This window comes from Candoia aspera, chromosome 4, assembly GCF_035149785.1.
Source record: "Candoia aspera isolate rCanAsp1 chromosome 4, rCanAsp1.hap2, whole genome shotgun sequence".
Taxonomy (NCBI): domain Eukaryota; kingdom Metazoa; phylum Chordata; class Lepidosauria; order Squamata; family Boidae; genus Candoia; species Candoia aspera.
The window spans coordinates 117,723,724-117,749,938 of NC_086156.1; the positions used below are offsets into that span (position 1 = coordinate 117,723,724).

Sequence of the window (26,215 nt, forward strand, 5' to 3'; positions counted from 1 at the left end):
AACTGTTCAACAGCACAGGGCCCAGGACAAATCTTGTGGGCCTCTACGTTGACGTGAAGCCGTCAAGGCAGTGTTTCTCAACCTCAGCAACTTTAAGAAATGTGGAGTTCGACTCCCAGAATTCCCCAGCCACCATGCTGACTGGGGAATTTTGGGAGTTGAAATTCATGCATCTTAAAATTGCTGAGGTGAAGAAACACTGCCTTAATGGCGTCACTGTGTTAAGGAATATCTTTGGCTGAGGCTATTCCACCAACTGAATCCAACTGTGGTATCACCTAGCCCATATTTTTCCATTTTACGAAGAAGTCTATCAGGAGGCACTCTCCCAAAGGCTTTGCTGAGGTCCGGGTAAACTATGCCAGGGCGTTCCCCCCATCTACTAAGTGAGTAACTAACTCTTTCAAAGGTTTAAAAGATAAACACTGAAAAGGTGAAAACGCATGTGATTGAGGCACACTGCAGGTGCCACTGACAAGTTTCTAAAAGAAATGAGGGCAACAGCATAAATGGCGTAAATCAACCACAACTTCAGGAGTCACATTTTGAGATCTTCAGTCCAAAGGATCTACCTCACAACCTACAAAGCATCATTCCTGTACTCCGGAGAGCCGTGTTTATTCCTACATAAAATCTGCAGCCTTCCCAGCTCCAACAGCACCCCGCTTTCACCTCTCCAGACTGGGAGATCCCTGTTTCCAGACTCAGAAGGGAAAGCTGGATCTGGGGTGGACACTGATTCCGTATCTGTCAATTAGCATCATCCTGCAATTATAGGCAGTTCAAAAGCAATAAATAAAAAGGGAAGATCAGAGGGGGAAACAGAAGAATCCAAAACAAGGCAGCCGCCAGACACCTTCGCTGTCCCAGCTGTTTTCTTGCCAAATTTACCCCAAAGCAAGCCGGGGCGGAGGAAGAGTTTGGGGGATCCAAGCTTGAAACCGGCCTCTTGGTCCCCTTGAGTCCACCTGCAACTTAATTTTGTGTTGGGCGATCAAGGCACCCCGCCATGCCTCGCTGACAAAAACAGCACGGTCCCGTCCCGAGGACGACTTCTCTGGGGCTTCACAAGGTGGTGAGTTTCAGGTCGTTGCTCTGCCTGGCCAGCATCTCCGGGTTGTTGGAGGCCATGAAGGAGAAGTCTTGGAAAATGTCCAGGTAGGTTTCATCTCCTGAAGAAACAGCACAAGGTTGGGAACGCTATGCCCCTGTCCCTACAGGCTAGGGATCCTCTAGCTGGGCTAACTCCACCTCCCATAATCCTTGGCCACCATGACCACAAAATCAGTTGAGGATGCCCAAACGTCACCTCCATTGCCCAATGTCCCTTTGTAACAGTCCGGGTGCATGGGGGGGGCACTTAGAAATTTCCCACAAAGCAGTTATTCCTTCCAAGCTTTAATCTCCCAATTCTTCAAAGGGATCCATGGAAATGGGCAAGGCTGGAATTCTAAAGCATGGGGAACGCTCAAAGGTATTGACACCGCCCTATTTACAGCCCCGCAAAATAGATTCCCCGGGGTGCCCATTTTACAGATCGGGGAAAAGGAACACTGAGGGCCGGGCTATTCCCCAGCCAAAAACAGGGATCTGTAAATTTGCATTTTGCAAAGGAACATCAAGGTTAGACTGAGTCTGTCTCCTGCCCCCATCTCCCCACTCCACCCCTTCTCACAGAGGGCAAGACTCACCGGACTGGCCCAAGGCCAGCTCAGCTTCACGCATCTTGGCCAGTCGCAGCCTTTGGGGCAGAAGGTGGAAAGAGAAAGGGAGGAGAAATCATAGAGGAAATCTCACTATGAGCCCCCAAATGGTACATTTATCTTGGTTATGTCTAGCCCCCCGCCCAAATACCCCATCAGCCTAGTCTCCATCTTCCTGGAAACTGGGGCAGTTGCAATCCCAACTCTATGGAGGGCCTTACTTTAAGGGAGACTAGAGTACCGTAATGCATGCTCTGTGAGGCTGCCCTAGGAGACTATTCAGAAGGTCCCACAGGTGCCAAGCAGACCTGCCTCTTGTGAGCCACGCACCACCAGTTCCATAGTGGCTGCAGGGCTGAGCGGGAAGCTGCCAGGCAGGACTCGATCCTGGTTATCTTTAAATGCTCAGCAGCGTGAACAGGAGGATCGGAACCCATTATGGATGTGTCAGACCTTAAAACTGGTCATGGAAGCCCCACTGAAATGGGAGGGGCAGCTTGGCGGTGTGCCCCACGGCTACACTCTCTTCACCGTCTTCTTTTAAAAAAGAGGACAGGATGGATTACCCCTGGGTGACCCATTCCACGCAATAAATCCGCCTTTGGCATCTCTACTCGCCACCCCTCTTTCCACAAATTGCTGGTGATTTCAGGAAAAGCCGAGACATCAGGCCCACACGTCTCGCCTTCCCTCCCGACCGGGACTGGTGCCCCCTCCCGGGCATTCAACTGGGCAGGTGGGAAAGGGCGGAGGCTGCTTCTTACAACGTCACAATATCTGCGTTGGCCGAATCAATGGCAATGCTGAGCGGGTCCTTGCCCTCCCCGTCGACTGCGCTCATGTTGGCACCGCGTTTGAGAAAGAGGCAAGCCAGCCTGGGGGGAGGAAAAATTGGGGACAGAGCTCAGAGAGAGAGATTGCTTTGGCTATTGGGCAAAGCAAAATATAACATTAAATATAAAATTAAAATGCCAATAGTCCTCGACTTATGACCATTTGTTTAGCGACTGTCCCAAGTTACGATGGTGCTGTGGAAAGTGAATTACGACCAGTCCTCGCACTTACAACCATCGCAGCATCCCTGCGGTCATGTGATCAAAATTCAGGTGCTTGGCAACCGGCTTGCACATACCACAGTTGCAGCATCCCGGGGTCATGCAATCACCATTTGCAACCTTCCCAGCCGGCTTCCGACAAGCAAAGTCAGTGGAGGAAGCCAGATTTGCTTAACAACCGTGGCAAAAAAGGTTGTAAAATCAGGTGTGACTCACTTAGCAACAGAAGTTCCAGACCCAATTGTGGTCATAAGTCGAGGACTTCCTGTACAGCACAATACCAGGAGTGCTGGGTGACAAAATGATCAAAGCCCTGGTGGGTGTGGATGATGCGTGGGCGACATGTCTGTGGACACCTCTGACTGCTACATCACAAACAAGGTGTTTGCTGGGACTTCAACACCCATAATCCCTTACCTCGCAGCCTTCACATCCAACAATCTGGGGACAACCATGTCAGAGAAGGCTGGTTTAGCAATGCAAAGATTGGCTGATTTGACCTTGTTGGCTTCTGAAACTCAAGTTTTACAAACTTGTTAAGACAGGCTGTCCGTGAGCTGAGCTGACTGCACTGATTCAAACATGCGGCAGTGACCTAAATCTGCTCTATTTAATGCCCTGGAGACTCTGGGCACAGCTGGACACTGCTTTCTTTGTGCAGCCTGGCACTGCTATTGGCAGTGGGTTCAAACAACTTTTACCGACCCAAACCAGCAGTGTTTCTCAGCCTTGGCCACTTTAAGAGGGGTGGACTTCAACTCCCAGAATTCCCCAGCCAGCAAGGCTGGCTGGGGAATTCTGGGAGTTGAAGTCCACCCATCTTCAAGTTGCTAAGGTTGAGAAACACCTCACATAAGACCCTCCAGGTCAAACCTGCACTTGGGAATTTGGTTCACTGAATCTCTATAAAATACCTCTGATGGAAGACTTTTCAGTAGATATCAGTCTGGGGCAGGAAGTGAAGGACTTGCATCCATCCATTCCACCAACTGGTTAAAAAAAACCACCTTTTTGGCTGTTTTAAGATTCGTACATTTTGACTTGCTCCAAACGCTCACTAACAAAATGAGTGAAAATCCAAATGTAAACACCTTAAAAGAAACGCAAAGCTCTATCCGTCTGCAAGGATGCTTCCCCACGCATTTATTTTAAGAGGAGCGGGCGTTTCTTCAAACAAATTTAAACCCGAACGATAAGAACGGATGCACGACCAAAACAAGAATCCTACCCAGTGTGGCCTAAGATGGTGGCGTGATGCAAAGGTCCTCTCCCTTTGCAGTCGGTCTGGTTAACGTTGGCTCCATTTTGAAGCAAGAATTCACAAGCCAGCAGTGAATTCTGGATAAGAAGAAAAGGAAGGTTGTTCCATAAGAAAGAAGGGATAGGCGGGGCAAGGTGGGGCAACCCCATAGTGACATCACTAAACAAGCCCCTCCTTCATGTGCCTGTGTCATGACACTGCCGCGAGGTGGCATCCCTCCACACGTCCAGATGCCACAAAAGCAGAACTTGTTCCTTGCTTGCTGGCGGAAAACAGGCCATCTGCTGCCACCGCCGCCCTGTTTTTTGCCAGCAAGGACAAATTTTAAAATTGTATTTTTTGCCACCCTGCCCTTAGATTTTCTTTTAATTTTCTGCAAATCGGATCATGTCAATGGACCTCGTCGCTGCGGCGCAGCTGCCTCTGGTGGGGAGGACTCAAGGCCCATCGAGCTTCTTTGGCCCACCTCTCGGTCTCCACCCCCAGAACTGCAGACTCACAGCAGCAACGGCCTGGAGCAACGGGGTTCGGCTTTCCTGGGCCGCGTTCACCCAGTTGATGTCCGCTCCATGAGCCAGAGCATCCGCCATGGTGGGCAAACTCGGGGGCGCGGTGGCTGCCCGGTAGAGCAGGGCTCCTGGGTGCAAATTATGGAGGTCCTCTGAAGATGGAGCAGCAGGACTTGAAGAGACTCCCTCGCAGACTCCTTTCAGAGGAAGGATCAAGAGTATTAAAACCACCAAGGCACACAGGTCATCCTTACTTAGCAACCCCAACCGGCAACCTGGCTGCTAAGCAAAGCAGTCGCTAAGTGCAACCACAACTCTGCTAATGATCTTACTTCAGCTTTCCTTGGCTTTACAGACCTGCAAAGGCATAAATGCGAGGACTGGTCATAAAGTTATTTTTTCAGCACTGTCATGACTGTGAATGGTCGCTAAACAAGGCGGTCGCTAAACAAGGACTGCCTGTACTCATAGGCCAGCGATCTCCGACTAAAAGCCTTGTACTTCAGCTCCCATCGTCCCCCAGTTAGCGTGGCCAACAGAGAAGGCTTGTCTTGCAACCAATCAAGGCAGTGGGGAAGTGGGGAAAGTGGTGTTTTGGCCCATGCCTGCGTTTTGAAAAAGGAAAAACACCACAGCTCCCTCCCGCTTTGCTTCAGTACGAGTCTTCATTTAATTCCTTCCAGGCATAAAGAAGAGTTTTCAGGATTAGAGGGTGCGTTTGTGGAGCTGAAGTAGCTAACAGGAGGAAGAAATGCTCTCTTCACACGCCCAGGAGCATCTTGCTTTATTTCAGCTCATCCCTTGGACCAGCACCCCAGAGCGCTGTCCACGGGGGCTCGGCCAAACCTCGCTGGTCACCAAAAGCAGGCTTCTGGGCTCTGCCACCCAGCCCGCCCCCGTGGTTGCAAACTCCTGCCCCCCAAATGGAAAAATTTGGAGCTTTCCAGATCCCCCATCTTGAACAGGGTAAGAGGGACAGAACCAAGAAGGAGAAATTACAGGCAAAATAATCCCAGTCTTAATACTCTAACCTAATATTCTAATAATCTTGATCTTCTTCTTACTCTCTTGGCAAGGAGTCCCTTCCCCGGGGTCCCTGCCAGTTGAACCCCAAGGCAGACTGTCTCCCCACTGGAGGTGGGTGGGAGTTATTGATCTATTCCACAGTTCTACACTCAGGGCAACTCATAGACTCTGGGCACTCAGGATTTTTATCAAGGAGATAAAAATGCCGAAAACCTGCCGAAAACCAGCCCTTTCCTGGAGATACAGGCAGCCCTGCCTCGGTTGGCCTTCTGGAAAGCCATGAAGAGCTGGGTTTTCTCCCAGGCCTCGGGGCCAGGAAGTTAAGGGAGCTCTGCCATTGCGGGGATTTGTGTAATCTGGATTACAGATCATGTTTCTTTATCTTCCTTCACCCCCCAGAGTTCCACTGGTTAGATGGGTGGCTGTACAAAGATAAGAAAGAAAAAAAGAAAGAAAAAAGAAAGAAAAAAGAAAGAAAGAAAGAAAGAAAGAAAGAAAGAAAGAAAGAAAGAAAGAAAGAAAGAAAGAGGGAGGGGAAGGGAAGGGAAGGGAAGGGAAGGGAAGGGAAGGGAAGGGAAGGGAAGGGAAGAGGGAGGACCCACAAAAACCAGAATGGTCACAGGTCGAGGACTAGAACGACAGCAAGTCACACTGGGCATCCCTGCAGCTGCTCAACTCTGCCCTCCCTTTCACGCCCTCCTGGAGAAAGAAAAGGTAGCCCTCTCTTACCTGCGCCCCGGCGGATTTGGCCTGGTGGCTTGGGCTTGGGAAACGGCCGGGGGGGCCTCTCCGGCCCCAGGGCCTCTCTGCTGTGACTCAGCTGCACCCCAGCATGGGGGAACTTGGTAATAAATTTCCTTCCCACGTACTTGGCCCGGATCCAGGCCTCCTTTTCAGATCTGGAAAGGAAATGGCAGCCGCCGAGATAAAGTTTCAGGTTTTGCCCTTTAAAAGGGAGGGACAGCAGCAGAGATTTTCAGGAGATGCTCAGAAGCAACTCACAATGGTCTGCCATGCTCTCACACTCCTTTGAGGGGTGTGAGGTTTAGGGCAGCCTCCCCCACGCGGACATCAGTCATCTGGAAGACACCTGTCTGGGGAAGGACAGGAGAACAGGTGGCCCTGGGGGGTCCCACCAAGGACCTCTAGAGGCCAAGACATGTCACTTCAGCCCTCCAGTGCAACTGCGCCACCTGGAGGGCAGGTGCGGGAACACATTCATGGACTCAACCTGGATGAAACTAATCCAGGTGGGATTTTGAAAAAAAGGGAGGTGCTTCAAGAAAAGGGATGCTCACCGTGAACTTCCTGGTTGGGGGCGCTTCATGTTCATTTCCTCAACCCGGGCCTCATAGATCTGGTTGATGACACGGTTCCCCAACACGGACATCAGCTGCCGGTGGCAAGAGAGGTGCTTAGGGGTACCCTCATCCCAGCTTCTCTTCTCCTCTCCCCTCCCTCCTCCCCAGGATCCAGGATACTTTCTCCAAGTAACAGGGGAGGAGAAGAAGAGCGTAACAGTTTAAGGTGTCTGGCAGGAGTTCTATGGCTGTTTTGTGTGCCCAAAACACTGGAAGCTGCAACTACTGTCCCTCCCTCCCTCCCTCCCTCCCTCCCTCCCTCCCTTCCATGTTAAAGTCCTAGGACTCACTGAAGTCAGTAAAATGCAGGTGGGGGACTCACTGGATGCAGTGCCTCTGTGTTAAAAAGCATTTCTTGCACAAAGCTTTCCAGGAAGACAAATTTTAGCCTCGCTTCTTTCTAACAGACTTTCCAAAATTGGAATTCCTGGGCTGGTTCTATGGGTTGCCCCCAGTAAACATACGCACCAAGATGTTTTCTGGACTTGGCGTGAGTGTGCTTGAGCGTGCCCACGCCAGATCCAAATCACCTTTCCCACTCTGGATCTGAGTCTTGCACGCTTCTGTCCCGAAGGACTGCTAATATCGGGTGATGCAGAACCCTTTCCAGAAGCTGCCATATATTTTTCTGGAAAATGGAATGTCCCCTAAATCTCTCTTATGGGCCCCCTGCTAGTCCCTCACTGGAATTTGCTGCTTTGTGGGCATCTCGACCCGCTTTACAGCTTCTGCCATCCACCCCTCTCTTACCTTCACCAGCTCAGGTTCCCAGGCATCAAGCGTGAGGGATCGCACCTTGGAAAAATGGACCCCGAGGCTCCTAAGCAGAGAAGGCAGGTGAGAAACGGATGTGGCTCCAAGGGAGAAGAGAGAACTGCCTCTTCTCCAGATGTCCAGGAGCAGCCACAGTCCTGTCCCATCCCATGTTGCAAATACGAGGCCCCCTTCCCCACCCACGGCCACCCACGGCCTCTCTCTTCCAACACTGCAGGAGACCTGTTCCTTATCTACTGACCCCTTCCTGACCAACTCCAGCCTCTGCTTTCTTCCACCTCTTCTGGCAGCCTCACCTCCTTTCTAGAAAGCTCCACTTTCTAGAAAAGGCACTCCCTTTTCAGGCCCTATTCCTGCTTTTTTGCTTGTCTCAACCCTCTCTCCTTATAATGCGGCGGGGGGAGAATCGGAGTCAGCACTCCATCCTCTTTCTGTTCCCCGCAATGTGGCGGCCAAGTCACCTGTGGATGCCGGAGCACTCGATGCAAAGTGTGATGCCTAAGTTGATGCTGGCCCATTCGGGTGCCGGCTCACGGCAGTCACAACACTGGGCGTTGCCCTCCAGCCGCTGCACCTGATCCACCACCTGCTTGTCCACACCACCCCGCAGTTTCCGGCTGGATGGGGATTGCAGGGTGGCTGCAGTGAGAGAACTGCTGCGTTCCAGGGGCTGCAAAGAAGCGTACACAGGTAGTCCTTGACTTACGACCACAATTTGGACCAGAATTTCCATCGTAAGTTGTTGCAGTCGTAAGTCGAGTCACCACATGACTGGACCGAATTTTAAGATCATTTTTTATGGCAGTCATTAAGAGAATCCAGCTTCCCCAATGGGCTTTTTTTTTTTTTTTGCAAAAAAGTCACAAAACGCAATCGTGTGACCGCAAGACACTGCAACTGGTCATAAATGTGAGCCGGTTGCCAAGCACCTGAAATGCGATCATGTGACCGCAGGGGGGTGTGACATTTTGTGATGCTTGGAAGTGCTTTACAGGCCGTAAAGCACTGATTCTGAGGCCGACGTAACTTCAGAACATCATTAAACGAACGATCGTAAGTTGAGGATTACCTGTATACAAAGGCCTGCATATATTCCAGCCTGGATATATTCCAAGTGTCAGCATGGGACTCTATATCTTGAGAACTCCCAGCTCTCATTTAACAGCAGCAACAGCATATCAAGCAGCTAGTCCTCAAGACCAGGGAGATGGTTTGAAAAAGCTGAAGGTAACTGCTGAAATTTGGAAACTGGGGAACACAGTTTCCGAAGAATAATGTGGAATTACAGTAAGAGCAACACTCTCAGGGAGCAAATATTCCCTCTGCAAAGTTCCCTAGCTAACTCAGCTTGTGGTTAAAAAGTGAGAAAAAGGGCTTAATTGCTTAATCACTGGAGAGTCCTGTAGCTGGCAGGTTACTGAGAGGGAAAGACAAGATAATTTTGGGCCAAGAGCCACAAGCTAGGAAGAAACCGACTTGCGATTCTCCAACCTCTCAAACAGCAGAAGGCCAGAGAACAGGCAATATGAGGTGCCCCCCAAAATCCCTGATCCAGCCTTCAGCCCTGCACAGCACCAGTCAAGAAGAGGCAGGCACCAACCGTTTTCAAACTACTTTTCTCGGCCTGGGAGATCCTGCTCTCAGTACCTACTGAAAATCGGATGCTGGATATTTTCACTGGGAAAGACAGGGGCCCGAAGGCGTGAAGTAATAAACACTGAAAGCCTGTAACAAAATTTTACGCAAGAGATCTCCTTGCCTGAGCTTCCTGGATTCTGACTCAGTTGCTTAATCTGCCCACTTTTGCAGAAGCTACAGCTAAGAGGGCACCCCAGGGGAAGCCACAGGCCGGGTGAAGGGACCGGGGATATCTTTTATTTATTTATCACATTTATATAGCCGCCCATCTCACGATAAAGTGACTCTAGGCAGCTTGCAATAAAAACCATTATAAAATCGGAATATTAAAGCAACTTTAAAGCTTTGGATTCCAGACTTGAACAATGGATTAGATCCACATGCAACTCTACCCAGGGGTCTTGAACCAGGTGCAAGGAGAAGACCAGCCAGGCAGCAGATTTTGCAGTTTTGGGGGGGCTGGCTGGGGGGGGCAGGGATGCTGTGATTGGTGTCCTTGCACCAGACATCCTGACCCACACCACTAACCAACAAGGACCTCACGGCAGGCGGGTTGCCATTTGGGCCATACGCTGCCGCGTCTCACCTGCCCCAGGGGTTCTGGACGCCCCTCACTGTAAGCGGACGCAATGCTGCTCTGCACGGCGCACACCCAGGCCTGCAGGTGCCGCTCCGAGTCGGCTTGGAGTAGGCAGCTTCTACGAGAGAGCAAGGGAATCATCGTGGCTCTTCTGGGGACAGAAACGTCTGCAGGGGTGGGTCGGAAAGCCTAGACGGCGCCAGAGACCACGCAACTGAAGCTTCGATCGTGTGCTTGCTGGCACCATCTTGACTTTTTTGACCTACCCCCGTGAATGCCCCTATCTGTTGCAGCCCTAGGCCAGCACTAGGAGGAACCGGGGAGACAGAAGACTCACTTGGAGGGGGACACCACCTCAAAACAGAAGCGACGCTCGTGATCCGGGGAAGGCTTGACGGTACAGAGCCGGAGGTCCTCGACGACCACCGTCACGGCATCCTGGGCATTCGGGGGGGGGGGAGGAATGGCAGAAGAGCGGGTCGTGCCTGGTCGATCACATCCCCAGCCCCACTCCAAGAAGGACATCCCCACGGCCCCCGTTCCCACCCAAACGCTTCGGAGAAAAAGCCCCTGGCGTTCTCATCTAGCCAGGTTGGCGCACGATGGAGAGCCAGTGGCGCTTCTTTTCTTTCAACTTAGCTTGTTGCAGGGACCCAAGGGTTGTGATGGGTAAACCATGGTTTGTGGCACAGCACAATATGGGTCTGTGGATAACTGTGATCTAGACAGTCAACCAGACGTGAATGCAATGCACCAATCTGCAGGTAGTCCTCGTTTAACAATCAGAATTTTGGTTGCTAAGCAAAGTGGTCATTAAGTGAATCTGACCAGATTTTACGAACTTTTTTACAGTGGTCGTTAAGCAAATCACCACAGGGGTTAAGCAAACCACATGGTTGTTAAACAAATCACGTGGTTCCCCATTGATTGAAGCTGGCCGGGAAGGTCAAAAATAATGACCATGTGACCACGGGATACTGTGACGGTCATAAATGCGAACTGGTTGCCAAGCATCCAAATCGTGATCACGTGACCGTGGGGACGCTGTGACAGTCGTAAGTGTGAATACCAGTTGTAAGTCGTTTTTTTCAGCACTGTCATAAGTCCAAACCATCACTAACAAATGGTTGCTAAGCGAGGACTACCTTTGTGGTTGACCACTTCACATCAATAGCTAAAGGACTTTTCATCCAATGTAGAGACGGACTGATAGACTTTCAACCATGCTTAATAGATCCTAAGGTTGTGGCCCTTCCAAAACATAAAAACCACCCCTGCTGTCCAGATGCAAGTCCTCACCTTGGCCTTCTTTTGATACACCAGCTGGTTGCTCTGGATGGAAAACCAGCGCCTGCAATTTAAAAACAGTAGGTCAGCACAAATGCCGGCAGGACGAACAGAAGGGGAGCAAAGGCAGAGTGATCATGGAGGGAGGGCAGCCCAGGAGAGCTCCCCCACGTCAGAGCAGTCTACCTTCCCAATAGCAGTCGCAGGGGGAGGCTTCCTTCAACCCCAAAGGGAGGCAGGGAATCCTCTAGAGCTGCCTGACTTGGGCTTTGACGGTGTTTCTCAACCTCAGCTGCTTTAAGATGGGTGGACTTCGACTCCCAGAATCCCCCAGCCAGCCATGCTTCGAGTTGCCAAGGCTGGAAAGCCCTGGTCTGAGATGACCAGGCCCAGGCCCAGCCACAAAGAGGGGCAGCAGGGGTGCTTGTCCGGGGAGGGAGGCATCGCTCACCTGCTCCAGGTCTTGAACGCATTGCTGGCCCGTTTGTACAGGTAGCCTTCCATCACCACCTCGCCTGGCTGCGCCCGGATTTCTGGAACATCGTCATCCTGGGTCAGATCCTGGACAAGGGTGCAAGAGAAGGTGTTCCTGCTCATCCCGGCAAGTAAATGGTCTCTGAAGCCAACCGAAAAACGAAGCAAGGCCAGCTCTTCCTCCTCCCTCGTTTGCTCAGCTCCTCCCCACGTCGAGCCCCACTTTAGCGCCTCCCCCCGAAGCATAAAACTTCTCCCTTTGGGCATAAGCTCCACCTCTTCATTCACAAGCTCCTCCCACACTCTTAAACTCTACTTCCAGAACTAAACAGTCGCTTGTGAGATGAGCAGCTATGTAAATTTGATTGATTGATTGATTGATAAATAAATAAGAGCTGAGTTTTCACCTATAAAGCTCAACTGCTCAGGGCCAGGGAACCCAGAGGAATACAGGTAGTCCTCACTTAACAACCATTCGTTTAGCAACTGTTCGGACTTACAACAGTGCTGGAAAAACCGACTTATGACTGGTCCTCACACTTACAACCATTGAGGCATCCCTATGGTCCTGTGATCACAATTTGGGTGCTTGGCGACCAGTTCACACTTATGACCGTCACAGCATCCCACAGTCACGGGATCACCATTTTCAACCTTCCCAGTCGGCTTCCGACAAGCAAAATCAATAGAGAACCATGTGATTCGTTTACCAACCGCCACAAAAAGGTCGTAAAATTGGGTCAGATTCACTTAATGACCGCTTCACTTAGCAACTGAAATTCCAGTCCCAATTTTGGTCATTAATCAAGGGCCACCTGTATCCACAAAGCCTCTATGCACAAAAGCAAGGCCATTCTGGCTGGAGGATGCCCATCCAGAAGTTTCCAAGGGATGACATGGGCGCCTTAAGATCCTGCAAAGTTTATGGCAGCTTTTTGCTTTTTAAAGCTGCCTCCCTACCCCCGGAAAGTAGGGGCTACGCTTTTGGCACGCCTGCCATAGTTTGGGAAGGCTGACCCCCACCTCCCACAAAACCCGTGCCCCTGTGGCCCGCCAGAGGAGGGGCTTCCCCAGCCACGCATCTCCGCCACTTCCCTGCGAGGCCTCACCTTCTGTTTTATTAGGGTGTGCCTCTGCTCCATGTCCCTCTTCTCTCGGGCCGACTCCAGGACCAACTCATGCAGCTGGGAAAGAGAGTCCCGCGTCAGGCCAAAGGGCCACCTTCCTCGACGGAAGGGCAGAGAAAAACCAAGGACAAGCCCAACTTCTCCAAAGCAGCTGGGCTGGGAAGGGACGCCACTTCCAACGCGCCTCCCCTGCCCTCCCTCCACCCCCCCAGCCAAAATCCAGATCAGGGGTCGCTTTGCAGGGAAGTCTGGCTCTTCCAAAAGGAAACGGCTGGGTGAGATTTGAAGTCAACAACACTGGATGGAAGTTAATTCCCTTTCCCTTCCCTCCCCAGCAAGATCAAGATTAGTCAATATGCAAGTAAAAATAATAATAATGCATTGCCCCCCCACACACCACTGAGGAATCTGGCATTCCCCCTTTTATTTGGCCTATCTCTCTATGGCTGTGGGGATTCGCAAGGAGTGAACCCTGATTTGAAATTAAAACTTTTCAACTAATTCCAGATAGCGACCCATCACTTTGATCTTGCAAGCCCTTAAGGGGTGGGGGGTTAACGGGTAAAAGTTATCCAACGGATTTGGGGATAGGTGGGCTTCTGGCTCATGCTTCTGGCATTTTCGTGCAAAATATGTATATCTATATTTTTATGAAGAATACTGGTTTTCTGGTATTTTAATCTGTAGTCATTTTAGTTTCTTTGTAGACCGCCCAGAGTCACTCTTTGAGTGAGATGGGCAGTGACGGAATTTGAAATATAATATATGATATGATATGATAATATGATATAATAATATGATATGATATGATATGATATGATAATATGATATAATAATATATGATATTATATGATATGAGATATGATATATGATATGATATAATAATATGATATGATATATGATAATATAATATGATATAATATAATATAATATAATATAATATATATAAAAATAAAGCAGGAGGGAAAATACGGATGGCTAATTTTTGTCTTTTCTTTGCAATCTTCCAACTCGCCCTCCGTTTCTTCAAATGTTTGCCACCGGCCGTAAAATCCTGGAACTGGGAGTGAGGTCAAGCGCACGGCCCCTGGCACGTTTCCTAACCCAGGAGGACTCAAGCCTGGCACAGAATCTGTCAGCCGCGCTGTCCCAGACGGAGGGCAGCCTGACTCTGCCGAAGAACCGTCGGAGGATCGAATCCGCCACCCGTCGCTCCCCTTGGAGCCCCAGAGCCCCAGCCAGCTGCGGCTTCTTTGGGGCAGCCCTATAGAGAGCTGAAGGGAGCGGGTGGGTCCTCTGCCAGCCAAGCATTAGCTCGGCCAAGTCTTCCTGGACTGGCCTGTCGGACTGGCCAGCATTCTCGTATCCTGGATTTGTTGCATTTATCAACTTTCATTTTAGAAGTTGGTACCCAGAATGGAGCAGGGGAGTCCAGATGTGAAGCAAACGAGGCTTGGCAGTTCTGCTGTCTAAAGAGCGTGGAATCTGAATTCCTGCATCCTGTTTGTCCGAGCCTCTCTCCTTCCTGGCTGGCCTGCGGCACCCCTCCATCGATTTCCTTTTCTGTTCCTCTAGATAACTAGTACATGGAGCCTGGCCACGTGGATGGGCACTCCGTGCCCTTCCTACGGCCAAAAGGCTGATGCTGCAGCCTTGGCAAGCCGGTAAGGGCGCAGCCCCAGTTATTCAACGGACGGAAGTCCTGGCTGCGCCCACCACCTATGAGCCAGTTGCCTACAGATGTAGACTTTGCGTGGACAGCTATAATGAAATACAGGACTCATTTGTACAAAATATAATAGGTTAAAAGAAAAACACGGTAATTATATAAACCTATGAGAAGTATATATGTACTTGAATAATATTTGCGTTAGGTAAGTATGTATAGCATTGTAATTGTTTACTGTTATAATGGCATTTAATTTTTTGTCCTTTGCTGTATTTCTTTCACTTTTTTTGTTAAAGTAATTTTTGTGGTTTTTTCCTTCCCTTTTTGTAATTAAAAATTTTAAAAAAGACTTCCTCTCTGCTCTTAACTGCTGCCAACGGGCAGCCAATTTTCCCGCACACGTGGAACCTTTTCTGCATTTGGGCCCCCCTCCCCATTTCCCAAACCGCCTGGGCTCCTCACCTGAGCTGCCAGGTCTCTGCGATACTGTTCCAGCTGTTTGGACGCATGGAAGCCCTGCTCGAGGAAGACGGATTGGGCCTCCATGAAGGACAAGATCTGGAATGAGGGGAAACAGAGGCGTCAAAAGGCAGACCTCTGGCTTTCCCTCAAAAGGAGGTTTCAGGGGTCTGAAGGTGCCTTCAAATCATTCTTTGCAAACAGAAAGAGTTGCAGATAAAATATGCAAGAGACAGCAGCCCTTTAAAAAGAACAGAATCTTTAGACACACTAAGAGGTGCTCTGTTTTTGTATTTCCCACAGGCCAGGCCCGAATCTGGGCCCTGAAAACAAGCTGAGGCTGAAATTCAGAAGGGCAAAAGAGGTTTTCTGGTATGGTGGCTGGGGAATTCTGGGACTTTATTTATTCATCAAATTTTTATCACCGCCCATCTCCCCCCACAAGGAGGGACTCTGGGCGGTTTACAACAAAACACGTGGACTTTAAGGCCACATGTCTTAAAGTTACCAAGTTTGAGAAACACTGGTCTGCAGGTAATCCTTGACTTATGGCCAAGTGTTTAGTGACCATTTGAAGTTACAATGGTGCTGGGAAAAGTGACTTGTGGCTGGTCCTTGCACTTATGACCATCACAGCATCCCCTTGGCCCTGTGACCCAAATTCAGGCGCTTGGCATCTAGCATGTATTTACAATGGTTGCAGTGTCCTGGGGTCACCGTGATCGCCATTTGTAACCTTCCCAGGGGGCTTCCGACAAGCAAACTCAATGGGGGAAGCCAGATTTGCGTAATGACCATGACGATCCACTTAACAACAAAAAGGTCATAAAATCGGGAGCGACTCACTTAACGACTGCATTGCTTAGCAGCGGAAGTTCCGGCCCCAGTTGTGGTCGTTAGTCAAGGACTGCCTGTACACCAATCCATCTTACAAAAGGCAACCCCTTAATGGGGGGCAAACACACACCAAAACTGTCCTGTGCTGCAGCATCACACGCAGCAAACCCCCATTAACGCTGGGAGCCAGAGGTCCGGATGCTCCGGCACCCCACAGGAGCAGCCTTCGTGGACGCGGGCCGAAAGCTAAGCCAGCCGCTGCACCTTAGGTCGCTGTGCCTTAGCAAGACCCCACCCTCTCCGGGCAGCAGACTGAAGAGTCAGACTGGCTGGGGAAGCTGGGCATTGTAGTCCGAGAGACCGAGGAGGCAGCGGGTTGGGGAAGGCAGCGGAGACCCGGCCGCCAGCGGGCGTTACTCACAAACTTCAGGATCTCAAATTTCTTCTTGGACTGAACCACGTTGATCTGAAAGACAGGAGAAGCGTCTGGACGCCCGTGCAGCAGGGCCCCCCCGACCCGTGTCCCCCACCATGCCTTTTGCCCCACGAGCCCTCCGCATCCTCCCAACCGGGAAGGGGAGCCCCTTGCCCAGCTGACCCCCACCTGCAGCACGTAGTCGAGGGCCCGGTTGCGGAAGGTGGTCCGAGCGGCTTTGAGGGCAACCACAGCGTCCTCGGCCTCATGGTGGCGCCGACGGGGCACCTCGGCGTTGTGGTGCAAGGCGCTGGCTAAGCTCTCGCTGCCCCGCTCAAACTCCTTCCGGGCCTCTTTGAAGTGCTTGATGTCCCTGAAATACAAGCGTCTGGTTTGCGTCGCGCATGGCCCAGGTGAGCAACACGCAGGAGCTGAATTCATGGGACACGTGACACCGGAACAGATCGGCCCTTTTGCCGTGCTGTGGGACGCGCTGATTCACACTGATGGCTGCCTTCCTAACCCCCAATGTCTAAACCCAGTTTAGCCCAGCTGAGCCTCTTGTGTGAACGCAAATATGCGTGGAGGAAAATGCCAAATGCAAAACTTTCAACAGTTGGTAGGTTTAATAGACGGAGTGCCAGGCTAGACCCAGGAGACCCCAGTTCAAGTCCCCTCCAGCCACGGATAATCCCTGCCCGGTGATTTGCTGGCTGCTTTCACACAACATGCTAAGCCAGGGTGCAGGGCTTCCCCGAGGCCTGGAAAATATTTCAAGGGTTCCTCCAGGGCCGAAAGGTTGAGAAAGGCTGCACTAAGCTAACAAACTCCCGTACTGGGGGTCGGCACAATGCCCCTTAAAGGTTCTGGGTAGTTGACACCCTGCTTAGAAGCAAGAATCCATATCCTTTACTAAACAGCCCCCCTCATATAATTCTTTTCACGCAATAGGGCAACCAGTTAGTGCCTTTATCATTCAACCACATGGACCGGGTGCGGGGAGGGGGGTGTCAGCTGCCAAGGGCATTCTGGTGGGCTGGCCAGACCCAGGACACCAGAGATGGAGCATTTTGCTCAGACGAGCTGGCTTTTAGCATCCACGTGAGAATAGTTTCAAGAGGATAGTGAAAGGGACAAGGAGGCCTGCCTAACCGCACCCCAACAGAAGAGCCAGACACCTGCTCTCGCTAAGCATCGTCTCTGCAGCAGCTCAGAACTTATTCTGAAAGGCAAGATTTTCTTCAAGTGGATAATCCCAAACTACTTCAGTGATGCTATTGATTTAATATGAATGAATCCTGTGCCTGTTGCCTTCCTGTATTTCTCCTGCATCCCCCTTTTCCTGATAAGCTGCTTTTTCTATCTAGAAATTTGGCTTCTTGGGTTAAAAAGGGGACTTCTTGTTACACATTCCCCCTGTTCAGGACTGCTGTTCAGTGCCAGGATCCACTTGGCATGTGTGGCATCAGTAAAAGACCCACTTCTCTTCTTTGGGGGCATTCACAAGGGGTTCCAGCAGCACTGGACAGGGATGCTTGCTTTGGGAGTCCTGTACTGAGCCTGGGGCTGGACTCCATGGCCTCAAGGGTCCCTTGCAACTTGAAAAGACGCCCTGATATGAAGGATCCTTAGAGGAGAAACCGGATATAGAAGGGGCCCCTCTTTACAGACCTTTTCAACTTGCCACCTTCCGGGTGTGCTGGCACTACAATTCCCAGAATTCCCCAATCTGCATGGGAGATGTAATGCCAACAGATCTGAAGAATCCCACACTGGGAAAAGACTGATTTACAGGTGAGGAGGGGCGGGAATATCACGCAAGGAGCATTCCAATGAAAACGGGTTTCTCTTTCATCCACTAAATCAGTGTTTCTCAACCTTGGCAACTTTAAGAGGGGTGGACTCCAACTCCCAGAATTCCCCAGCCAGCCATGAGAAACACTGCATTAAACAGTGAAAGACTAAAGACAGGCCAAAGGCAGGCCTCTTTTTTGTGACGCCTCTGGGACTTATGGAACTCCCTGCCACAAGATACAACCATGACTGACTTAAGATGGTTCCTAAAGTATTTTCAGCCACTGTTGGGGTGACATCTTCATCAGGTCATGTACAAAAGGAGGGGCTGAGGGCACTCCTGATATGGGGAGAGGCTATTTTGATATCTGGCCCCAAGGCCAACGGGGCTTTAAAGGGAAGCACCAAGGCTTAGGATTGGGCTCCGCATTTCTGAACGTGCCCTGCCCACCAGGCGTGGTAGTGGCACCTGTCCATTCATCATTATGGCTGCCGAGGTCTTCCAGGTGCAGAGGCAGTCTACCTTTGAATCCTGGCTACTGGGGAAAGAGCAAAAAACTTGGGCTGTGCTACCACTCCTTGAAATGGAAGGCTGGCCTCAGGAACAATCAGGATCCAACCCAGCTGGGCACTCCTTGTGTTCTCAATTTTACCCCCCCCCCACCATGTGAGCCACCAAGTGCATTCTCGGAAGCCAAGCACTGCCCAGCAATACAGGAAAGGCAAATCTTTGGGCCTTGATAGCATCTGGACCCCCTGCTGCTCCAGGCCGCCCTCCTTCTGCCCCTGACGTTCATCTCGTCCCCCCTGCAAGCACGTGACAGACTTACTCCTTCACCAGAGTCTGCAGCTGCTGCCGAAGAGACTGCTGTGTGGTCTCCAGGAGCTCCTACGGCAAAAACAGACTTTAAGTGGTAGGCGGGAAACAGGCAAATTCCACTCAAAATGGGTAGGGACAAGACAAAGGCCACATCTGGCATATAAAATGTGAGCAGGATCAGGCCTTTTTAATCTTTAGGTGTGGATGGGGCACCACCAGGAAATCTCACAGCTGCAAGCTAGGCTGGCAGGTCCACAACACCCCTGCGGTTGCCAAGAAAGCTACAAGGGTGGGTGCGTAAAACCATCAGGAGCCACGTTTTGACACAAGAGAATCTCTACTTAGTTTTTAACTTAGAATATGCTTGCCCCCGTATGTTTAAAAATGTTACCTTTCCACTGCCCTGAAAAAAATACTTTCGGAAAACCTCCGAGGGCCGAGATCCCCCCCACGGAGGTTAACGTGTGAACTCCACCGTGTGAGCCGCATCCTCAACAGAAATGCGAAGAAAACAAACAAAACGGAGCGAAACCCATTGCGCTCAGCAGGGGAGTGGAATCCAGATCAGCGAGAGGCATCCAAAAGGGATTGCAGCTTTTCTCCAAAGATCAGAAAGGGTTCCCCATAGATTTTCTGCCCCCCTCTTATGCCGCATCTCCAGGGATTAAGGGGCAGCTTTACTGTATAGGAAAATGCTAGTTTAGACAGAAAAGATTTCTTTGATCCACGGTCAGCTCCTGATGGCCAGAAGGACACGTCGATGTAACAATATGAAGTCTACTGGGTCTTTCCCATATAGCTTACAGGGTTGAGATTTCCTGGTGGTCTCCCATCCTTAACAGGCCCAGCTTAGTTTTTTCCAAAGTCAGCCAGGAGCAGCCACCTGCTGGGAGGCTGAATTAAAAAGGAAGGAGGGATTAAGCAACAAACAATTTACAGATAGTCCTCATTTAACGACCAGAATAGGGACCAGAAAATTGGTTAAGTGGTACGGTTGTTAAATGAGCCACAACATGACCAGACCTGGTTTTACGACCACTTTTACGATGGTCGTTAAGTGAATCCAGCTTCCCTGATGGACTGGAAGCTGGAAACCGGCAAAAAAGGTCGCAAATCACAATCACTTGACCGCAGGACACTGAAACTAGTCATAAATGTGAACCAGCTGCCGACTGCCCAAATTGCAATCACACGACTGTGAGGATGGTGTGACAGTTTGTGACGGTCGTAAGCGTGAGTACAGGTGGAAAAGCACTTTTCCCAAGGCTGTCGGACCGTCGTTAAACAAATGGTCATTAACCGAGAACTGCCTGTACTGTTTTAATTGAACTGTTGTACGCCACCCAGAGTCGCTTTCACGAGGTGGGCAGCTATACAAATCTGATAAATAAATGAATAAAACTCGCCTCATGCTGCTCCATCATTTTGTTCAAGCCCTTGGAAAATTTTTCCAGGCATTCCTGGGGGAAGAGAATAAACTGAATCACAAGAAAAATATTAGGTCCAGGAGTCTGCGATCTGCAGGGACTCGTTTTGTAGCTTGCAGTCGGCAGACGAGAAATGAAAGCTCACTTTACCAAGAGGAAACAGCGGGTGACATTTTGACCCAGGACCAATCCATTTTCAACCAGACCTGGAGGTTTCCTGGTGTGCTGGACTACAAAGCCCATCACACCCAGGCAGCAGGGTGCACAATATAGAGCATGGCTGGCTGGGGAATTCTGGGAGTTGAAGTCCAGACATCTTAAAGTTCCCCAGGTTGAGAAACACTGATTCAGCACTTGGCCAGCCAGCCGTTGGACTCAGCATTCAGCGACTTCCCAGGTTCCAGATGTTGTTGGATGCGAGGCCCTCTGCACATGCTTAGAGGCAGAGCCTGGCCATTCCCCTGTGCATGAGGAAACCAATTCTGGAACTGAAGACCAGCTTCAGGGGCAGCCCAGTCCGTCCTCCCTTCCCAAACTTTGCCGTCAAATAACATTACCCAATTCAAAGGATTATCTTTGCGTTTCACATTCAGGTCTTCTGGGGAGGGCATTCCAGCTAGCCTCTCACTGGGGGCAAAAGGCTACTGCTCCATCACACACACACACACACACACACAGCCCAGGGCCGAACCCATCTTCTAAATCTTCCTGGCGAGGCCGATTGGCAAGCTGCATCCGCTGGGACACAGAAGCAGCAGAGAGCCAGGCGATGCCACGATGCCCACTCCTTTTCCGGCCAGAGGCTCTCCCCAAAGAGACCCCAGCCCCCCAGCCACAGTTTGGGGTGCCCCCAGCCTCCCCCTCTCCAAGTCAACTTACGCTCATCAACGTGTCCCCCAAGGAGTGCTGGGAGAGCTCCTGAATCCCGGACGCGAAGGTCTTGCTCTGGCTGCAGTACTGGCGCCCGGATTCCAGCATGGTGCTGCACAGCTTCAGCAACTACAGGGGGGGCAGGACACGCGGCAAGGTCAGAATTGGGGAACACGGACCCCAGGAGTGGGCATCTGAGCTTTATCCTGCCGAGGGGGGCACCCCCACTCCAAGAGCAGCCGTTCCCCAGCCTGGCACACGGTGGGGCGGTGCCCACCCACTCCAGACAGCACCAGCCTGGAGACTGGCCCGGCTGGTCCGCTCAGTAGCAATATCTTTATTTATTGTGCGTCTATATCTAAGCACAATACAGACACGGCATAAGCCCAGCCATTAATCTTTGCAAACAATTGCAAAATCACAATATCAGCTAGGGAGCTGTTGGCCTAAAAGGGCCGAGCATAATAACCTGAACATCTGCACCTTCAATAAGAAATCTGGATTTTTAAATCTGAAGAGATCTGATTATAAACAGGGCAACCCCCTTTTTACCTAGAATGGTGTTTCTTAACCTTGGCCACTTGAAGATGGGTGGACTTCAACTCCCAGAATTCCCCAGCCAGCCATGAAGTCCACATGTCTTAAAGTTGCCAAGCTCGAGCAACACTGATTAGATTAGAACGGATCTGAAATGTTCTAGCAAATGCTTTATGCAGGAAATTGCTCTCCTGCAGTGTAAGATGCTCAGATGGTGCAATCAAAAAGCAGCTGCAGAGTTTTAAAGGCCTGCAAACAGATCTTTTGCCATGTTCTCCTTCTCGTCTCCCTCCGCCCACCTGCAGCTTCTGGGTTTTTCTTCCTCTTGGGAACACAGAAGTAGTTTGCAAAGTATCTGGTGATGCAGCTCAGGCGGGCTACCGACAAGACACACCACCCATACCTTTTTCCACGCTCACCAGTGCGCAAGAACACCGGCTCACCTTTTCCAGCTGGGTCTCCAACACTGATACTTCAGTTTCCACTGTCTCAATGGCAGCCCTAAGGGGGTTTTTTTTGGGGGGGGGGGAAGAAAGGAAAAATATCAGCAGGGGTGGATAGGAAACCATTGCCAACATAGACTTAGCACGAACGCTGGGGTTCAAAGCCAAGTCACAGCCACAGACTCACGATACGATCTTGGGGGATGAGTCTTGCAACTTCCGTTCACATCTTGCAGCACCAAGTTAGTGACAAGCAACCACGCAAGCCATCTGGGGCGGGGGCAGCCTTCCAAACCCCCTTTCCAGCCGCAAGCAAACAGCGGCAGACCCAGGCCCACAGTCGAAATTAAGGTGCTCGCTTCCTCTGACCCTCACTCTCAAAGTCAGCCTTCCCCCATCTGGAGTTGGGACTCCATTGCCCAGAATTCTCAGCAGGAGACTCCCAGGGTGCACCCCAACATGCAAACAGGGTGCCAGGGTGGAAAAGGCTGTGTTAGAGCAGGGTTTCTCAACCTCAGCCAGTTCAAGCTGTGTGGACTTCAACTCCCAGAATTCCCCAGCCAGATTCTGAGAGTTGAAGTCTACAGATCTTAAAGTTGCTGAGGTTGAGAAACACTGTGTTAGAGGAACAAGGGGGGGCGTGCCCCAGTTCTGTTGCAGCTGGTTCTTGAATGACCCATCCAGTCAACGAGAAGGTGGGGGCTCAGCTGGCCCCCGTGCACGGCATGTTGGGGCAATGGCCAGGGCCTGGAGGGCATCCCCCATTAAAGCAAATCTTCCAGCTATGCACTCCAGGCTGCTCCAGATGGCAGGTCCTGGCCAGAATTGCAATTTCCCAGAATGCCCTGAAGGGATGCTAGGCCGGGAGAGTTTAAGGCGGCACAGAGCATTTATCCCATGGAGACTGAAGAGGGTGATGTGCCAAGGAGAGATCGCAGCGTGGTCTTCAGAGGGCAGTTTTTTCAACGGTTCATGCCCACAGTCCCTTGCAGCAGGTGCGGCTTAAGTCCCGCATTCCTGAGGGGCACCACGTTGGGGAAAGAAGCCTGGAGAGCCAGGAGCAATGCTTCAGGGCCGGGCAACTGTTTGCATGCTGCGCTCCTGCACTCTCCCCACACACACCCCTCCATCTGCTCTGTTGCGGTCATCTCACAACTTCCTGCCTCCCTCAGGCTTGTAAACCATTTCCCGTCGGTTGCCCAGAAACCCTCCTGATCTGGAGCACAACACACCTCGTGAGGCCCCCAGAATCTTGAAAGCTGTTTTGGCAAAATTAGGGAAGGCGGCACAGTGGGACAGCCAACACCCCACATGCACACAGCCGAAGCCCTCAGGAAGAGCCTTCTCCCACTTGGCACCTTCTAGATGGGATGGGTTTCATTGCCCATCCTCCTCAGCCAGCCAGGTTGCTGCAGAGGATGGGGTTTGTAGTCCAAAACCTACAAATGGTGGGAAGGCAGTCTTTGGGAGGAGGATAAGGACACACCCAAAGGGGCTCCTTCCCGTGAAGGGGAACCCCGTGCTTTTCATCTCTGCGACCTTCCAAGATGGCTGCCACCCCTCCCACGATGCACGGGGACCGCGGCTTAAAATAAGAACCAAGAAAAAGAAGTTAGTCAAATTGGGAGGGAACAAAGCCTGCAGGAGATCCTAAGAAAAACCCTGCAAGCGAGATCCACGCACAGCAGGGAACCCGGCGCCCCAGAACAAGAGGGGAGCATCCCGGCCTGCTTCAGCAGGACACGGAAACACTGAAAAAGTCCGCCAGAGGAGCAACGTGGCAGCGTGGCTGGGGGGGAAACAAGTGACTCTCGGAAACAACTTCTCACATCCTCGGCAGGCTTCAGAATGGAAAACGTATCAGCTTTTGGGGCCTTCTGCTTCGCTTTGCTGGCTCGCCCAGCCTCCCCACCCATCGTCCCCTGCCAACACAGCCCACCCACCTGCTGGCAGGGGGTGATGGGGACTGGAGCCTGCCTCCTCCGAAGGACAGGCTGCTCGGGACGGGAGAGGAGAGGCTTCCCACCCTGAACAAGTCAGGCAGCCAAGTTTCCTGGACGGGATAGCTCCGAAGCCGTGGACCAGCCGGTCTCCGTTCCTGGAGAGCCATCGGAGAGATCTCCAAGCCTCCTTCCCTCTAAGACGCCAAGTCTGGAGAACCAGGATCTCAGCGGTCTCGTCCTCACCAGCCTCCTTCCGAGAGCTGTGGGCTTGTGACGCAGGGACAGAAGGGGGAACAGACACGGGTGGGTTTGATGGCGGAAAGAAGGGGGGAGATTGTATCTCCCAAGAGAGGCTCACCCCAAGACTTGGGGACCAGACGGCGGTTGCAACTGGGGATGCTCCTGCCTGGGGCCGAGACACGGGATTGCAGCATCTCCTGCAGAGCCGCAGAACGGGGCGGGGGGGGGATGCGTCTGCCAGGAAGCCACAGGCCGAGGCTGTTCAGCAAGTGGTCATGAGAACCTGCTTGTTTTTCCTACCCACAGCCCTGGCCGGTTTTTCCAGCCTTCTCCATGCCATACATACCTCCTAACCCGGGTCCTCCGATTCCCCCTTGGCCTTCTGCAAGGACGCAACCGCGGTTTGTAGGGCCTGCCGGCCCACGGTTCTTTGAAACATGGCGCCTATACCTTAAAGCCAGCTACCTGGGTTCAGGCAACCTAGTATCTCATGCTAACCACACTCACTGAGGTTGCACAACAGGTTAGATCAAGATGGGCCTGGCTACGTTAGTGGTTGAGGATGTTGTGCGAAAGCAGGCAACCCCGGGCTTCTGTGGGCCGGAAGAGGGCTGAAGCTCACACACCATTACACAGAAACAGACGTGTCTGACAAGGGTTGCCTCCTAGGCCTCCCCGCTGCCTCTCCCCAGCAGTTTTGGTGCAAAACAATACAGTCAGTTCTGCCACCCTGGCACCAAGGAAGAAAAATGTCGCTTTGCTGTCTCATTCCTACAGAACAACTGAGCTCGCTGGAAAGTTGGCATTCTGCCTGCAGCTTGCCCCGCTCTGCCCATCCTAACAATTAGCACCAACTGCTGTCCTGCCTGTCCCAGTCTGCAACCAGTCTGCAGAGGCAAGCCTGTGATGGGATGTAAAGGGGGGGGGGGGCAAACCAGCCCCCAGCAGGAAGCAGATCCCCTGATCCCCTAGGAGCCAGCGCAGAATTCCAGAACTCCCTGGCGTTGCTCCCTAAACTCAGTTTGGCCTCCCTGGGAGGGTCTGAACCCCCCTCCCCTTTGCTCCCAACCACTGCCCACCAGACCCTCCGGCAGAAGGAAGATAAGGGGAAGGGCGGGGGCTGCCGCTTTAAAATCGGAAGTGGAGCAAGGAAAGGTGTCCCAGCAAGAGCAAAGAGGCGGGGGGGGGGGGAGGGAATGCGGGGCGCTGCTCCCTTTACTCAGACGAGCCTGCGGGATCAGGCGCCCCCGCCACGACCACCTTCCGGGCTCCGGACACTGCAGGGCCGGTCCCCAACTCCTCCTTCTGCTTCGGGCGCCCCGAAGCCCAGCCCGCGCGCCACCGGGGCTGCCGGGGCGGACGCCGGGCTGGCTGGGGGCGCCTGCCGCCGCCTGGCACCGCCGCGCCCGCCTGCCGCGGACGGACGGACGGACGCACCGGCGGCGGCGGCGGCGGCGGCGCGGACTCTCACCTGAAGCGCGGCGAGTCCTTCAGGCACTCCTCGAAGCCCAGCTTGACCGTCATCCTGCCGGCCCGGCCCGGCCCGCCCGGGAGACGCGGGGGGGAGGCGGCGGCGGCGGCGGCGGCGGCGGCGGCGCTTCCCGGGGGCGCTCGGGGTGAAGGGAGCGGCGCGGCGCGGCCCGGCGGCGCCACCTGCACCAGAGCTCGCCGCGGCGGCCGGGAGAAAGAGGAGCCACCCGCGGGCGGCGCAGGGAGGCACCGGCGAGCGCGGCCCCCGCTCCGCCCCGGGGCGGGGTGCGGGCCCGCTGGCGCCGCCCGGCGAAGGAGTCACGCTGGGCGCGCCCCGGGGAGGCGGCCGGACGCGGGGCCCGCGAAGCCCGGGGGGGCGCCTGGCGCCGCCCGGCGCTTGCAGCCCCGCCCGGAGAGGGCCGTGGGGGCCCCCGGGGCGCGCGGAAGGCCCTCGCCCGCCCCGGTCCGCGGCGCACCCACCCGCGGGGCTGGACGC

The 26,215-nt window shown here is 52.5% G+C and overlaps 1 protein-coding gene across 1 annotated transcript; it reads right to left on the reverse strand.

Moving 5' to 3' along the window:
• Nucleotides 1–1,040: 1,040 nt before the first annotated feature.
• Nucleotides 1,041–25,819, reverse strand: ACAP1 (ArfGAP with coiled-coil, ankyrin repeat and PH domains 1). The gene is made up of 22 exons (XM_063301714.1): nucleotides 25,721–25,819; nucleotides 22,067–22,124; nucleotides 21,096–21,215; nucleotides 20,196–20,249; nucleotides 18,800–18,858; nucleotides 16,365–16,548; nucleotides 16,182–16,226; nucleotides 14,927–15,022; nucleotides 12,778–12,852; nucleotides 11,646–11,755; nucleotides 11,207–11,258; nucleotides 10,245–10,345; nucleotides 9,914–10,025; nucleotides 8,151–8,359; nucleotides 7,666–7,735; nucleotides 6,853–6,947; nucleotides 6,284–6,453; nucleotides 4,520–4,725; nucleotides 3,987–4,096; nucleotides 2,468–2,578; nucleotides 1,692–1,741; nucleotides 1,041–1,172 (listed from the first exon to the last, which is right to left on the reverse strand). The coding sequence occupies exons 1-22, from the start codon at nucleotides 25,771–25,773 to the stop codon at nucleotides 1,066–1,068; spliced, it is 2,247 nt and encodes a 748-aa protein (XP_063157784.1). The 5' UTR covers nucleotides 25,774–25,819; the 3' UTR covers nucleotides 1,041–1,065.
• Between the last annotated feature and the right edge of the window lie 396 nt (nucleotides 25,820–26,215).